At 35.2% G+C, this 17,265-nt stretch overlaps 1 protein-coding gene across 1 annotated transcript; it reads right to left on the reverse strand.

The window, feature by feature from the left end:
- Nucleotides 1–4,275: 4,275 nt before the first annotated feature.
- On the reverse strand, nucleotides 4,276–9,034 carry LOC122592712 (beta-glucuronosyltransferase GlcAT14B-like). The gene is made up of 5 exons (XM_043765004.1): nucleotides 8,239–9,034; nucleotides 6,968–7,043; nucleotides 6,715–6,830; nucleotides 5,425–5,781; nucleotides 4,276–4,753 (listed from the first exon to the last, which is right to left on the reverse strand). The coding sequence occupies exons 1-5, from the start codon at nucleotides 8,798–8,800 to the stop codon at nucleotides 4,596–4,598; spliced, it is 1,269 nt and encodes a 422-aa protein (XP_043620939.1). The 5' UTR covers nucleotides 8,801–9,034; the 3' UTR covers nucleotides 4,276–4,595.
- Nucleotides 9,035–17,265: the final 8,231 nt, after the last annotated feature.

Here is a 17,265-nt window from a genome sequence, read left to right on the forward strand (position 1 = left end):
ATTTTCGATCATCCCTATTGAAGTTCGGTGTTAGATTTACACACGAAAGTTTAGGCCACTCATCAAAACTTCATGATCTTGTCATTGCCGATGAGATCTAACCCCGAAGTTATATTCTCAATTCTAGATTGTGAGGGTATAAGAGTGTGATGATATTTGTGCAAATAGGACATGAGGGAGTAGTCGAAAAGTTAGAGGTTACGGTGATATGATGTGAGAAAGGGCTAAAAGAAACAAAAGCCCTCCCCAAATTCTTAAAAAATCCGGGTCAACACGTTTCTATCGGATTTCATTTGTTGATTTCTCAATATTGAAGAAGACTTCATGGACCCAGTGAAGCAATGCACATCTTTACCTAACCACTCAAGTATTTCTTAACAAATGCTTGTTTTATTCTCACGGAGATTTTCACATTTCTATCGACTCTTTATTTGGAAGATGTTGATATTAAAAAAGGGAGACACTCTACTCCGGTCCCCGACTTCATTTAATCACTATCGAGTCTAGAGCATTCTTGAAATATCTTTCATTTGACTAGGACACAATAAGTCTTTATATGTCTTTGTGACATTGCATATCTTTGTGATATTGCCAGAACATTTGTAGTGATATCATATTCTTGATATTCCACGATGATCGAATGGAAATCCTACCAATGCTAACATCTTTTCCAACGTTGAATGTAGGTCTCACATTTTCACTTTATGAATTTGTTGAGTAAACGAGAAGTCTATCTGACCTCGGATTTATTTCCCAAAAGTCTTTACGGATGGTAAGACATGATTATCGAACGCCTTTGTGACACTGACCATGAGTTACATTCTTTAAAGCAATCTATCGGTTGAAAAGCCATAGACTGAAAAAATTTAGAGATAAGCTTTGTGCATTTCTCAATGATAATGGGAAGGCCTAAAAATAATAATCGTATTTTTAGGCCACACCATTAATCCTTTTGATTTTTGGTTGTGTTAACTGTTTGATCAAATAATCGCACTATGGCTCAACCGGAGGTGTGAGTTGGGTTGTAGGTGTTTATCGGCAATTCCCTTACGGTCAAAGGGTCGGAGAGACCACTTTATGCCGGATGGTTTGATGACTAAGTCGATTCGTTCGACTTAGGGTTTTGAAGGTTTTGTATAGGGTTTATCTGGAGGTCGAATAAACTCGTGAGAGGGTTTTGGTGTATAGTTCGTATGATGTATATGAATTGTGTGGATAAATATGAATCTCTCTGCCGTGAGGCTCCTCCTCTACTTATATAGAGGATTGATAACTTGGAGAGGAGGGTAAGAGAATTAGGGTAAATCTCTTCCTCCTTTGTGAATATCTTGTTTCCTTCTTGAGGAGATTTGTGGTAATCTTGTTACCTAATTATGTCCGAGTATATCGGAGCTTCGATATATGCTTAATAGAATAATCGTGAAGAAGGTCTTTATCCGATCTTTTATTGTATATTTCCTCGGAGCTAGGTGATTGTTACCTTTAGAGCTCCGTAATAATCTTACTGAACGGAGATCGGGCTCCGTTATGAGCCTAAGTAATTTTACCTATACGAAGGTGACTTCGTATTCTGCTTCTGCTTCAAATAAGGAGCTAGAGCTCCGTATGGGTATATCATCATTAACGGATCATTTTTATCCAGATTTCATTTCTCTTCACACAAACACAAAGAACACAAACACTATATAAAAATCTTTTTCCAACAACGCAACCTCACATTCTAGTTCACCAATAGGTCCATTGGGAATTGGGTTGGGATAAGTTGTTTGATTGTTGTTTGTTGTCATCTACCATTTATGCTATCAATCATCATTGTATGATGAACATATTTCACATATTCATCATAAGAGGGAGAAATGTTTAAATGATTGATACATAGAGTTCAAGGTATTAGGTAGAATTTGATTGGTAGATATTGTTTTTATTTGGTTGTTCAAAGGATCGTTAGTTTAGGTGAAGAGAGTGAATAATTATCGTGTTAAGTTGAGAGATTGTTTTGAGAAAGTTAAAGGATTGATTCGAGATTGAGTATATTCAAGATGATATACATGGTCGATTATGGAAATATTTATTGGATAAATGACCATTGTTTGATATGTAGAAGAGTTTGAGATTGAATGGTTGATACTTGAATAGTTAAGTTCGTTCATATTTTGAAGAGATTGTTCATTTGAGGGAGATCAAGATAAAACTCAAGAATTGATCAATATGCTTCGAAATGATTGTTTGTTTGAGGGGGAGCAAGAAATTTTGAAGATAATTCATTTAGTTGATAAGTTGCTCCAAGATAGTTGATTGTTTAAAGGGGAGCAAGAATAAGTTCATCAAAGGATCAAATGCTCCAAAATGATTGTTGATTCAGAGACAAGTTAAAACAAGAAATGAAGTTTCAAAGCCAAAACCAAGCTTCCGCGATGCCAAGAGAATTCAAAGATAACCTAGCTTCCGCATTTAAAATATTTCAAAGGATTCAAGGTCAAAACCAAGCTTCCGCATGCTACTCAAAGATTCAAGTTACTTCTCTAAGCAACGTCAAGTTGAAATCAACATTCACAAGTTCAAGTTGTGAAAGCTCAAAAGCTATAAAGATTTCACATATGCTCCCAAAGTATTCTAAGTTGTATGAGAAGATCAAGGTTTAGAGAGTCATTGTCAAATAAATATTTTTGTTGAGAAGATTCAAAGTCAAAGTTGATACAAGACGTTGAAGACAATGGGAAAGCTTCAAAGTCCAATCAACATTGAAGATTTTCAACAAATAAGCTCATCATGTTTATTTAAAGACCGAAGACGATGCACATTTACAATTCAACACCAAGGGGGAGATTGTTAGAAATATAAATATGGTGTTAAATTGTAAATTAGTTATTGTGGAAGAGGTTTTAATGTTAAGTAGATGAAATATATAAATATTCCTTCCTTAACCATTTTGTAATAAGCTCTAATCATAATTTCATACATTCTTCTCTCTAAGTTACTTTCTCTCTCTAACTTCATTTTCAATCTCCCATCACCATCACGCACTCAAACACACACATAACCCTAATTCCACCATTAAACATCAATTAAGTTCAAGTTTATTCTTTACAATTTTCAATATTGAACTTAAAATTTAAATATTTTATACAATATTATAAAGCAAATTCCCTTTTGATTTTCAACATTGAACATAAAATTTCAATATTGATTTTAAGTTTCAACAATGTATACATTCTATTGCATGATGTATCATAGCCACATTAAATCAATAACTTCCACTACTCACCGGCGCCACCACCACCACCACCAATCTCCACCGCCGCCATTACATCACCGCCACTGCCGCTACCTCCATCGCCGTCACAACGTGCAGGTACCGTTCTCGTTATCTATTATTTATTATCTGTTTATATAAAGAGTAGCTAGATTTGTGTCTAGGATGTATGCCTAAGGACAAACTAAAAGATGGGACTTAGACACATGATAAATCAAAATTTTAGAGTTCCGAAAATTACGATCACATATTCATGTGTTCAGCATTGAATGATCAGACACTTTTTGTGGCATTCTTTTTAGGCACAAATCTTGATTTCCATATATATGCAAACGGACAAAAATGTAGTCCGAGTGAACCTAACCTATCCCACTAAACCCGACCCAATTTAAACCGGACCTGAGTCGTATCCACCGAAACTAAAAGTAACCTATTTTGACCCCTTGTCCTACGTGGGATGTGTCTCAACTTCAGTTACTATCTTTGTTAATAGCGTTGGGAGCCTAGGAAAGGATGGAGAAGCCGTGCTTGTTGAAAACGTTCACATTAGGGATTCATCATTCAAAGGAACCACAAATGGCGCTCGAATCAAGACTTGGCAGGTTGGACAGGGTTACATTCGACATATTATTGAGAACCTTATATTTGATATCGTCAACAACCCAATCATTATAGACCAGAACTTCTGTGATGTTCATGGCACATGCAAAGAACAGGAAATCATCAGGGTTCTTTTATTTTATTTTATTTGCATAAACATATATGTTTGTTTTTTTTTTTTAACAGATATAAACATATATGTAATATTAATATTAATCACCAAAGGCATTGTACAATTCCACCTTTTTGCTTCGATATAGAAAACTGGCGTCAAAATAAGTGATGTGGTTTACAAAAATCTTTATGGAACATCATCTAGCAACATTGCTATGACTTGGAACACATTCAACCGGGAAAGACAGTTATACAGCTAGCTGTATAAACGCTGAGGGAAAAGAATTTGGAGGGAATCCAGGTTCCTGTTTCAAAAACTAGATCTTATACGGCCATTTCAAGATACAATCATGTTTTCACGAGGGTCTAACGTGATATTATTTATGTTCTGAACTAATACTTGTATATCTTTGAGATCTCTACAATTATATTCCAAGAAAACTTAATCTTGGATAGCATACATCACTACATCAGTAGTGACACCCTTTTGGTGCTTACAAGTTAACTTTTCTATCAAATTACTTCGGTACCTTATTGTCACGCAGATCTCATTTCCAGAAGCCCATGAAACCTAGAAATGGAGGAAGATGGGCCAAGTGACTTCAGGAAGATGGTTCTACTGAAGTTATCAAATACAATGCTTCATATGGAAATCTTTGTGATCTAGCATACCACCAACCAGGGCCTTGATCCTCTCTGCTCCAGGGCCTGGTTTCAGCTCTGTCGCATTCCTAATCATGTGTTCAGCTATAGTTTTATTTGTATCACTTCTATCAAACCAATTACCTGCATTTTAATCAATAAACAGATAAGATTATCAATCATTTACTTTAGTAAATAAGTTAAAAAGAACTTATAACTGGTAAAGTAAAAAGGTGGCAATTTGGACCCATATACACAGGTTATGTATAACCCTACATGGGTAAAGTGAAAATATTTGTTCTAAGGAGAAGCATGTCAAATTGGTCGCTAGTCACTGAATTGTAATTTTAATGCATTAATCATTCTTTTATATGATTAAAAAAATAAAGAAGAAAAAATTACTATCAAAATAGTTCCAGTTTATACATGAGGAAAAACTATTGATAGAAGTTCGAAAACTATAGATAAACTGTGCTATGGAATATTAGAATGATACAGCCAGTTTCAATATGTTCCAAAAATTGTCTGTATTGACCCGCTCCAATACATGCCCACCCTGGTCATTTTGCCACCTCCTAAAAAATACAAGTTCTGAAAAAGAAGTATCAAACTGACTTGTAGGATTGAATGATATTCATCCCAATAATTTCAATACTATTGGATTAAACTCTGTTATAGCGACTACCAGAAGAAAATGCCCGTGTCAAAATGGTAACCCAAATTTATAGATTATTGGTACTACCATAAGTCAAAAAGAAAAAAAAAAAAACACGAAATAGTAGCATTTAGGAAGATATTCACGAAAAGGGGATTACTTGTGACAAACCCATCTGGTTCACGCCCTAGAAGTTCAGAGTCTATTTTGTCAAGTAATTCCGTATCTGCACCAAATTTTCTAGCAAAAGGTGCATGGCTTTCTACCATACGTTCATAATCATCAATGGACAGAAAATGAGGGTGCTGTTTCGGGGGGTTATCCCAAGAAATAAAATGAAGGTCATGATTTACAGTTGTGTTTCTAAATTCTTCAGCATTGCAGATTACTGTGTGGAAATACCCTTCGGGAGATGAAAGAAAGTTGGCATAGTACATGAGCACAATTCTTGGAAGGTTATCCCATCCCCATATACAGTATTCAATAAAGGGCCGTGAAAGCATCATCCAAGCAGAACCTATAAAAAAGATAGTTTGCATGTTTGGAGAAAAATTAATCGTGTTTAAAGCATACAACAATACTATTTTATTCAGTAACAGATTAAAATGATGGTGTATATGATGTTTTACTAATGGCTTTGTACTAATTAGATCTCTTTAAACCAGTGGTACTATATTCAAGCCACACAGCAAAGAGGCTATGTATGTATGTACTTTTATGTTGCAAAAATGGGCGGCATGGGTGGCTTATGCAATGAGTCAAAGCAGGTCATCTTTATTACGATCAGGTTTCAGTCGACTTGCCAACACTATTCCAGTTTTCTTTTTTAGACAGATAACCAAAAAATGTGTAAATAATGATTACACCTGGGTTCGAGTCTCACTTCCCACATTTGTGGGGGTGGATTAATAGGGGTTTTTCGAGAGTCCTCGTTTCCAGGCATACGTGTAATTTAGGAGTAGGGGTAGGATAGGATGCCGTTCAAAAAAAAAAAAAAAGAAAAAAAAATTACAGAAGTAAATGTTATTATAACTATCTAAAGTTTCATATAAAATAAATATATAAAAGTTGTATGACCAGCCCATTATCAGTCCCCCACCTACTGGTCTCATTGCAAACACGAGAGAAGGTATATTGCATAAATGGTTAAAGTAACATGGGGCAGGATTTGAACCCCCAACCTCCACTTTATGTTGCCTGTCCCCCACCAATAGGCTATCACCGGGGGGACTTTTACCGCTTTTATAAAACTATAGAAGGCTGCATGTATCAAGAATAGACTCGGGCAGCATTCAACTTCTTTGACTAGTTACCAAATACCAGCTCTAAAGTTTGACCGAATTAAAGATTTATTATGGCAATTCAGTATGGACTTAAAAACTGGAATGATTCCAAAATAAGCATAGTTATGATCATCATATTCACGAAATTTCATATATAAACACGTTACCTGTGAAGAGCTTGTAAGCAGTAGGCACACTTCTTTTCTGGGATACCCAGAACACATCTGCTTTTTTCAGACTATAAAGCCCTGGATCAATAATAACAGGCTTAGCTCTTTGGTACCTACAACATGAAGCAAACAAAAGGATAAACAACGTTAACGTTAGTACAATAATAATGTGAGCGGTGAAGTATGGTTAATATTACATCAAATATACATAGATTAGTTTATTCCCTAAAAGGGTAGGAGATGCACATACTCTTTCCAACCAATGTCACTTGTATGCTCGATAAAATTAAGGTCTCGAGGAACAGTTGAAAATGTGTGAAGCAAATCTGTAAGATATAGATAACATTAATTGAGTTAGATCACACAAACAGAATATATGCTCACTTTTATAGAGTCAAGCCCATTGTAAACAGAGAATTCATAAAAATATAATTATATGGAGTACAAATTTTCTTTATGTATAGGAGAAAATGAAATAACTAACTGAACTACAAGATTTATAGCGCAAATAGAACGTTATCCATTTAAATTTAACAAAATCTACATCAAACTTTGGACATGTTGAAGACAAAAAGTTTGATCCCACAACCACATGGTCAAGAGACCCGGTTGCAACCAGTTAGGCTGAAAGGCCACATGTTACATCCGTTGGTAATGAATACTAGCATAATACCGCACTATATATACAGCATACGATTATCCCCCAGTCACTTCCCATATATAAGGGCTTTAATGACGGTTATCACTCACTTTCCGATTTTCCACATATGATCAAAATATCGTAGCCTGAAGAACAAATAACATAAAATATATCAGGATTCCACTTTCTCTGTCCTTACTTACCCAGCTTAAATCGAAACTTATCCGCACTTTTCATATATATGCAGACCATCATCAAAATAGAATTGAACCACCTACTCTTAACTTTTTCAGAGAAACTAAAGTTAAAATTCTAAAGGCTTAAAGCTATACATATATAGTGTCAGAAAATAAGCACCAAAAGGGAAATACCCATGTTTACACATTCCTCACAATGGAATGGATGTTTCCCTAAATGTTTCAATGGTCAGTCAATGGACCAGTAAAACTAGTCTATATCTATACTCCCATATAATATAAACTAGGTATTCTATTTTTAGAATCTCTTAAAACATTTATGAGATACATTTTTTATCTACTAAATTACCTTCATTAACTCCTTAAATCAGATGAATTATTTTACATCAATTATCTATCTTATTCGTCACCGTTGCCACTACAAGTCGTCACCGCCATCACCGACACGCCGTTGCCTACACCGCCGCATTGCACGGGCATTAGTCTAGTCTTTCCAATATCACTTCAAGTCAACAACAACAACAACAACGACCATTAAATAAAATATTTGAAAAGGGTCATCCCTTCCTATTTTAGGCACAACCTTTATTCACCTATTGAATGATACTTAAACCTAATAATGATCATCTGGTTAGCAACAAAACAAAAGAATAAAATTAAAAAAAAAAAAATAAAAAACCTTACCATCTTGAGTAACTAAAGGATAATCAGAAGCACTCAAATTTATAAACCAGTCCCAATCACCACCTTCTTTCAATAAAATAGAAGCAGCATGAAGTGTATTTGTAACCATAGTTGGGCCTCTATAAGTGACCAAATTAGACCTTGACACCACTCTCACATTCCCAACTTCTTTAAACACACTTTCATTGTTTACAAAATCAACAAGTTCCAATCTTTCTTCAGCTGGTGATTCAAGGTCCAAATGAACAACATATTGATTCAATGGATGATACAATGCCTTTAATGTCCTTTTCAAAGCCTTGACATCCCCACTTGACCCAGATATCAAGTATGCAAGTCTTGGTGTTGAATTTTGTGACTTTATTGGTGAAATTGTGAGCCTTGATTCAACAAATAATGGGTGGTTTTGGTTGGTTTTTGATTTTGTTGGTGTTTGATGAAATGGATTTAGATTTGAAGTGAAAAACAATGAGAACATTATTAAGATTGATGATGTTAGGAGAGATAAGATTAATGGTATGAACCATGGTTTTTTTCTAAGTGGTTTTATTGTGATTTCCATTTATCTTCAAGTTGAATGAAATTTGTGCATTTGAATACTTTTGGTTTTGATAGAAGTTATTTTGATTGATTTGGGGATTTGGGAAAGTGGAAAAACAAGAAAAAGGTGATGAATTTAAATGTGGGTGTCAAGTGGAGTGTGATTATCACTGATACCGAATGATCCTACTAGTCTACTACTCTTTAGTTGGCAATAGCAATGGGAAATTTAATTACAGGTTTAGAATTAGAATGTGTTGTTATTATTTATGGCTTGTGAAAGTGATGATTACTGCAAGGAAATGGTTACATTGTGGACTTCGCACAATGTGTGTGTGGGTCCCGTCGGAGATATAGTGGTCTTCTTGGTTGTCAACTTATTCTCTAATTTAAAAATTGAGATAATGGTATTGAAGTATAACTAAATATGACTAAAAGGTTATGTAATTTAACTAACTACTCGATTAGTTATGTAGTGTAATTAACTTTATTTTCTGAGTTATGAAATGTAAGTAACTGGAATACAAAACAAGTTGCTGGTTACCATTTTTATTTTTATGGTATAATGACACCGGAGTGTAATCAATTATGACCAAAAGGTTATTTAATGCAATCAACTAGGATTAACTATGTACTGTAACCAACTTTGTTTGTTGGGTTATGTAATGTAAGCAACCGGATGAAAAACAAGTTGTTGTTTACTACTTTCATTTTTATTCTTTTTTCATTAAAAAAAAAAGGCCACATGTCACATATATTAAGAATATATACATTTTCAAATTATTCATATATAAACAATTATATATTTGATGTTCGTTTTTATTTCTGCTTTTAAATTTATAATAATGTTATACAAGTAACTATCTTAAAACACATGAACACTTAAGAGTAGAGAAACCGGTCAGTGCAGTATAGTCTAGTGATAAGATACATGATCGTTCGTAGAGACGCTTGCACTACCTAATTTAATAATACATGTAATTCTAACGGTTGTGGGGTTGTCACGATTTCCTATTATACTAATGCAATAAAAAGTGGATAAAAGTCGCAACCGCTTATTCAGTGAGAGGCTCAATCTGAAAATAGTTTGAAAAAAAGAAAATAACAGTAATAAAATTAAAATACTTGTTTGGTAACTCCAATCTCATGATATGACCAAATACTATTCTACCCGTTTGTTGGGAAACTTATTGTAACATCCCAAATAATTTTATACGTATATTTGGCAGTTAGTCAATGTTTTCTATCTGTTGGGTCTTCGGTGCGTTAAATATGATAATATATAATTAAATGCGTCATGTCATGACTAAATGTGATAATATGTGTTTACATATTACTCAATTAGTTGATCGTTGTCTAGCTAGGAGTGTAAACACATTTTGTCAACTAAAGCCTGGTTCTATAAGCTGTACGAAATTCTTCTTTTGAAATATACTTCGTAAAAGCAAAGTTGATTTCTGACCAAGTGGCGCAAGGGACCTGCTTGCTAATAAGTTGAGGTTTTTGTATCTTGCTGCTTGTCCAGTTGATTAGTAGTCATTGTCAAAAGCATATAATTATGAGAAATAACACACGTATTTATCCATGATCCAAATCTTATTTGGTTAGTTATTCATGTTAATGATGAAAATAGATTATAAACGTCGTTGTGGTGGGGGTTTCTTGTGGTCTGTGATGTCGTTAATGGTCATAATGCATTTTGGAAGTAAAGCCATTCGGTCACATGGAAGTAGGCGACATATGTTATTGGTTTCGGTATAATGCTTTTAAAGTAACTAATAACTAGTAAATGAACACTTAGTTAGCCAACCATTAAGAAATTATTTTGCAAAGTGATGGGACGGTGGTGTTAGTATATTTGAAAAGTCATGGTCATAATTAAATTGTAAAGTGGTCTTCTATCTACAATTACGATATTTGTTCTAGTTATTATGTAGCATGTAGCTTTACATAAACGTGGTTATAAATATGAACATTAAGTAGTAACTAGTTTTAATAGTTCGAACAAAACGGTTCAAGTTGGATGTAGACCATATTTACTTATGAACATTTAGTTGTAGTTATTGATATTAGTGTCTTTATCTACTTAATTGTTTAGGTACTTGGGCATTCGAGGTGATGAAATACCCCTCTATCGGTACGAAAGGCTTAACATGAAGGTCGCGATACGAAAGGATATTCGTTACGAAGGCTCCCGCGGTAAAATAAGATATGAATATATCTCCTATAAAATCAGGATTTGATCTTATCATTTCCAGCCAATAATCAGGGAAATTATATCCCTATCCTAAGACTTAGGAAACCCTAAGCAATCTACTTGTTCTCCAAGAACACTTCCCCTATAAAAGGAGAAGGAAAAAAGACATCTCTGTATTCAAAAAAAGAATACAAAGGAGATTACAATAAATCTGGCGTAAAGAGAATCAATCTCTACCAATAGGGAATCGCCAACAAACGATCTCAAACATCCTCTACCCCTATCACTTAAACCTCGGTTCGTGCACAAACATTTGGCGCCATCCGTGGGACCAATCACTCAGATCCCATAACCATTACAAGCATTGTTTCCTGTATCAAATCAAGAAAAATGGTTGATGTACCGCCAGGGTTTGGCCAAAGTTCCCAACAAACAACCGAAAATACCGGGAACTTCCCGGCAAGGCCCAGGTCCACAATGGAAGCACCAGTCGATGGTGGCCAACCCAGTCGGGAAACCGATCCCAATGCCAATCGTCCCGGACAAACACCAGGGGGCGCGGGAGTTCGTACAGGGGCCCCATCGGGACCCCCACAGCTGTTTGATCCACACTACATCATTCGAAATTATGGCCATATTAGCCATACTATTAGGTACCTTAGGAGCATGGGGGCACTAGATGGTGTCGCCAGGGCGTTGAACTTTGAAAATGAAACAGATGATGACTATGATGCCGATACCCCTCCGAGAGGACTCCGGCGATTACCCCGGATACCGAGATCTCGAGTCAGAACGGACTACGGGTTCGGACTGGGAAGTGAAGGCCTCAGGCCCCGGACACCTTCGCATCGAACACAGCCAGGGGAAACCGAAGCCAACGCTCAGAACGATGCTTCAAGACTAGAAAACATAGCCTCCAGAGCCAATGCTCGGACCAATGCTCCTCCAGAATCTGCCAGAGTGGGAAACCTCCTACTCAATACCCCTCAAGTCGGGTCAGTCCCAGGAAGACCCGACGCGGTGAGCAATGCACCTGGAGGTCATCAAGGACCATCGAGCATAACAAATCAAGGCCCGAGTCAAGTCTTCTATGGGTCTTCGGGGTCGACTATCCCAGGACCATCAGCCATAACGCACCAAGGTCCCAGTCAGACATCCCAAGGACCTTCGGGTCAGATCTTCCAAGGACCTTCGGGTCACATCTTCCAAGGACCCTGCGACCCAGGCCTACTTGGGACCCATAGGTCAGAATCAATTAAGACTTTGGGGCCAAACCTCTCAAGGTCCCGTAGGTCAAATACCTCCAAACCAAGGCCATGGAGGTGTAAATGGGTCAGGGGCAACGCAATATGCATCACAGCAACATCGTACATTACCCTACCAGTATTATGCACCACAATACAACATGCATATTCCCGCTCCAGGACCCTATGGACCGCAAAACTGGGGGCTCCGGTCTACCAAAATGCCCAGGAATTGCAAATAGTCGGAGGGAATGTTGAAAATTCACCATTCGTCGCTTGGATACAAAACTATCCCCTTCCAAAAGATTTGAAATACCCTTCCCACCTTGGAACGTACAAAGGGAAAAGCGATCCGGATGATTTCTTGGAAGCATTCGAGGGCGTTGCAGAAATGAAGGTCTGGAATGTACCCGTCGCGTGCCGAATGTTCAGGTATACACTCGAAGGAGATGCTAGAGAATGGCTGAAAAATGTTGCAAAGGGGTCCATCGTTTGTTTTGAAGACCTCAAGGAGAAATTTAGAGCCCGATTTAGCCAACAGAAAACACATAAGAAAATCCACGTGGCTGCCCACGGGGTAAAACAAAAAGAGACAGAACCCTGTAGGACGTTCCTTGACAGATTTAACACTGAGACGGAAGATATTGTAGATCTTCCCGAATCGCAAAGAATATCTGCATTATTGCATGGCCTTTGGAGCAGAGGACTAGTTGAATTCTTGTATTCAATCTCCCGAAGACATACGAAGCCGTCCAAAAAAGAGCGCATGTGTACCTAGATGCAAGAGATACTGCACCAAAGGGAGACATTAGCCCATCGCGTGATAAGGAGGCCCAGACACAAAGAAAAGGGAAATGGAATAACGAAAGGGAAAGGCCAAGGTTGTAACACCCCGACTAAGGCGGAAACACGAAGTGCCACAGAACGACATGGTACAAAAGATTTAAAGATAAAACATCAACATTAAGTTTCAAATATCATTCGAAATCAAAAGACAATAAGTTCAAGATGACGTTTTAGAATCCATTACATAACCATAATCCATAATAAAAAACAAACTGTCCGCATTACAAGTCCACCGAATAACAAGCAATACAAATCCAAGTGGCGGTCCAAGCTACGAACCTAATGCTCTAAACCTGAAAAACATGAAGAAAAAGTGTCAACTACGATTGTTGAGTGAGTTCATAGGTTTTTAACTAACATCCAATTTATATTCCAATATAAATAGAGATAATGAGACATAAAACTTCCAAGTATTCTTTCAAATAACCATCTCTAAAGCGTATGTTCAACTTATAACAACCAACATAATAATATCAATATCATTTAGCCACATGGGCATAATTCAAGTAAACTTTGATGAGTAAATGCTTGAGCCACTACTACTACTATTTTATCAAGTTCAACAATATATATAATTCATTTCATAGCACAAGCTGTCAATCAAGTGCCGTATTAATAATAATAGGGTCGTGCCATGGAGACGACCATTCAAATTTAAGGTAGCTAGAGCACCACTATGGTCGGACTGGAAGTGAAGGTTTTCACAAAGGCAACCAACCTTCCACCGTTATACTTATGGGTGGGTGGACGAAACCTAGTTGCGCAACTCTCTAACTACAGGCCTCCACTTTCGGAGTAAATAGTAGTGTACCGAAAGAAAATGGGTTGACAGAACTCAAGCTCATCATAAAACATTTATCACATTGAACATACGAAACAATTTCATTTCATAATCATATTATCAAAAATCATTATATATATATATAAGCAATTTCATTTATATATCATGTTTTTCACCCCGATAGTTAATCACATAAAGTAGTTTGAAAGGGGGCTATGACTCACTTGTTTTGAGAGTGATAGAGAGCTGTTCAAATGCATGAAGAATGCCTAGTGGTGTCGCCCCTTAAGCAAGCCTAAACCATGGTATTCAAATATACACAACGTAAGTGTGTGTTGCATGAACTAGTAAACTAGATCATGAGATGTACGCTAGTAGACTTGCCCATTTTGGTTGTTGTTTAATTATGAAATTCAAGTACATTATGTTGTTCATCTCCTTTGGTTACAAAGTATTTGGTGATAAAGGTCATTTATACGATCTTTGTACGTTTATTGAAATTTCGGTAGTTTAACTTTGTTTTATATATATATTCCATTGCATACTTTGTTTAATAACAACATTTGACATTTGTATTCTTATAATATTAATGTTGATATCTTTTACTGATTTATAATTATTAATTTAATTTAATATTATTTAATTAATTATTTATTTATTTTATTGATTTATTAGTTAAATAATTCCTTATAATTATTTTTAAGTCCTTAAATTATCCCTAAAATTTATAGATAATTATATATGGATTACTCACTGATATTTAAGTCTTTTTGTTTGTAATATTATGATCTATACATTTATTTGTACATTATTTCTATTTATTTACTAATAATGATTAATTAGTGATTTTACTTAATAATTTACTTTTAAATTGTATAGTTCTTGTTCCTTTGCTTATAATTATTTTTCCCCAGTAGGTTTTGGTCTCCTTTAACATTGGTTATGTAATTTTGATCAGATTCATAATTAATACAATTTATTAATTAATTTATATACCTTTTAATTACCATTTTAATTCATTAAATCATAGAAATTTTTACAAATCACCACAAAAGCTTTTGTATAAAAATCCCAGGCCTTTAAGGCAACTTATATCAATAAAAATTTAAATCAATTCAACGTCTCTTGTGTCTTTGTAATTTGAGGACTTTTAAGCATAAAAATCGTTTACCGAAATAACGCTTTAAGCCTCATTTCTTAAGCAATTTAGGTACTTCATAAAGGATTTTTGCTCTTGTTTCATTTTGTCCAGAAAGTGCATCATATTTTGATGGTCCAAGTCGTGATAGTGGTGGTGGTGTGATATGTGCAAATTTGTGCTTTTGGTTGGTGATTATTTGACCCGAAAAGGTGATTTTTGAGCTTGTTATTGCCATGTATCAAATGACTTGACTTTTATACTTTTGAAACACATTATTTCCAGTAGGTTCATCATATTTTCTTGCTCAAAATATTATGGTGCATGTGTGTCCTAAAAATGCATTTTTGCAAGCTTTCGGTTTACGATTTCAAGCATATTTTAACAAGTTTTGATTCAAGCTTTATATCCTTGACATTTTGTAAATTTTTCCAGAATATTTAACATCAAGATTAACATATTTTTCACTTATTACAAGCATAGCTTCATCTCATAATCCAACAAAAGATCCAACCTTCTTAAATCTAACAACCATGCAATTATCTCAATATTTTGACAATAAATCTTCATCATACTTTCATTCAACAATATAAAAAAATATTCTTTTATGAACAGTTCCAGAAAAATATATATAAAAATCATATAAAAACATATTCATCTTTTCATGCAAAAAGTCTCTTTACAAACTATCATTATATAACCACACTTTTTGATGCAAACTTTTATGGATCTAACAAGACAACATCAAATACATCTTTTCATGAAATTTTCCAGAAAATATAACTTCAATATAAATATAAATATGACCATCTTTCAAAGGAACAATCATTTTAAAAGTTATATAATTTATATCTACACTTTTGGGTCTTAAACTAGTTGAATCCCTGGATCTTTCTTCATGGATTCAACATGCATGAGCATGGAAAGAAAGATCCTATCAACTTTACCCTCATCAAGTGTATATTCAAAAGAAAACATAAGGAAAACATGAACTTTTGATAAAACCTTTTTAATAAAAACAAGAACAAGATTAAACTAATAAAGAGATGAAGATATATACCCTTGAAGAACACTTTTGAAGATGGAAAATATGCAGAAAATTCGTGACCTTGATGCTCCAAATAAACCTTAATCCTTGTTCAAAACAACCCTTAGTCCTACCTTAAATTAACCCTTGCTTGATCTTATAAAAACCTTATTATTATTAGTGTTAATATTAAGTTTGTGTCTTGATTTTTTTTTTGCTTCCTTTTGAGCCGTCAACAATAAGAGAAAAAGAAGGGTGATAGTTTTATTATTATCCTTTTTTTTTAGAGATAGAGATGTGTGTAAGAGTTTTTAGGAGTGTAAGAGTGTAAGGTGCCCTATTGTTGCGTGGATCGTAATAAGATGTGATTCGTTATATCAAGAGTGCGGAATCCTCTTAAGATAACTAGATTGCTATTGCCTTTTGTTGATTAATAAACAATTAACCAACTCAAGGAGATGCACAAGGCTTGTGGTTCGTGTAGGATGACACACGAAGGAATAAATAACCTTGATTCGTGTATATCTAAACAATCTCAAAACAATTAACCAGGATTAACCTAATTCCGTAGATTAGGTCTTGTATTTATACTAGTTATGTATTGGATCGTGTGAGCTTAGGCCTTAATCGCAGATTACGCCCGAAACAATAAACAATTCGATCTGCCTCGTGCTGACGTCAGCACGAGGCCAGTCCTACATGCTGATGACGTCAGCACGAGGTTCGACCCTTTGATTCTTTGTTTCACTTCGTTTGGCTCGTACATATCATCCAATCATCGTTTAAGTGTTCTACGACACTTATAAACCTTGATTCTATGTTCTTGTACCTGCAAAACAATATATAACACACAAACACAATACAAAACACAAACAGATATAATATTGAAGTTCAAACGTAATCATTAAATATCAACACAAGTTCTTATTTAAATGATTACAAACATAGTTCCTAAAACATAAACGATAATAAAATCTATGTTGCGATTGTCACAACGAATCTGCATCTACAGACTCCCCCTTGATGATTGCAACTAGATCTCTTTAAAGTCTTCAAAACTTGAACTTCAAAGCTATCCGTTAAATAAAAGTCTTGTGCTATTCGCATGAATTCTCTCTTGTAAACAATGTGCGAGAATGTTATGATAGCGCCTTTCTTCAACTCTCCAAAAATCCACTGCTGAGCAAGGTGTATCCAAAAGTCTTCTCTGATCACCTCTTGACAAGTTGACAACCTGCATTGGATCATACATGC

The sequence above is a fragment of the Erigeron canadensis genome, chromosome 3 (genome assembly GCF_010389155.1).
Source record: "Erigeron canadensis isolate Cc75 chromosome 3, C_canadensis_v1, whole genome shotgun sequence".
Taxonomy (NCBI): Eukaryota; Viridiplantae; Streptophyta; class Magnoliopsida; order Asterales; family Asteraceae; genus Erigeron; species Erigeron canadensis.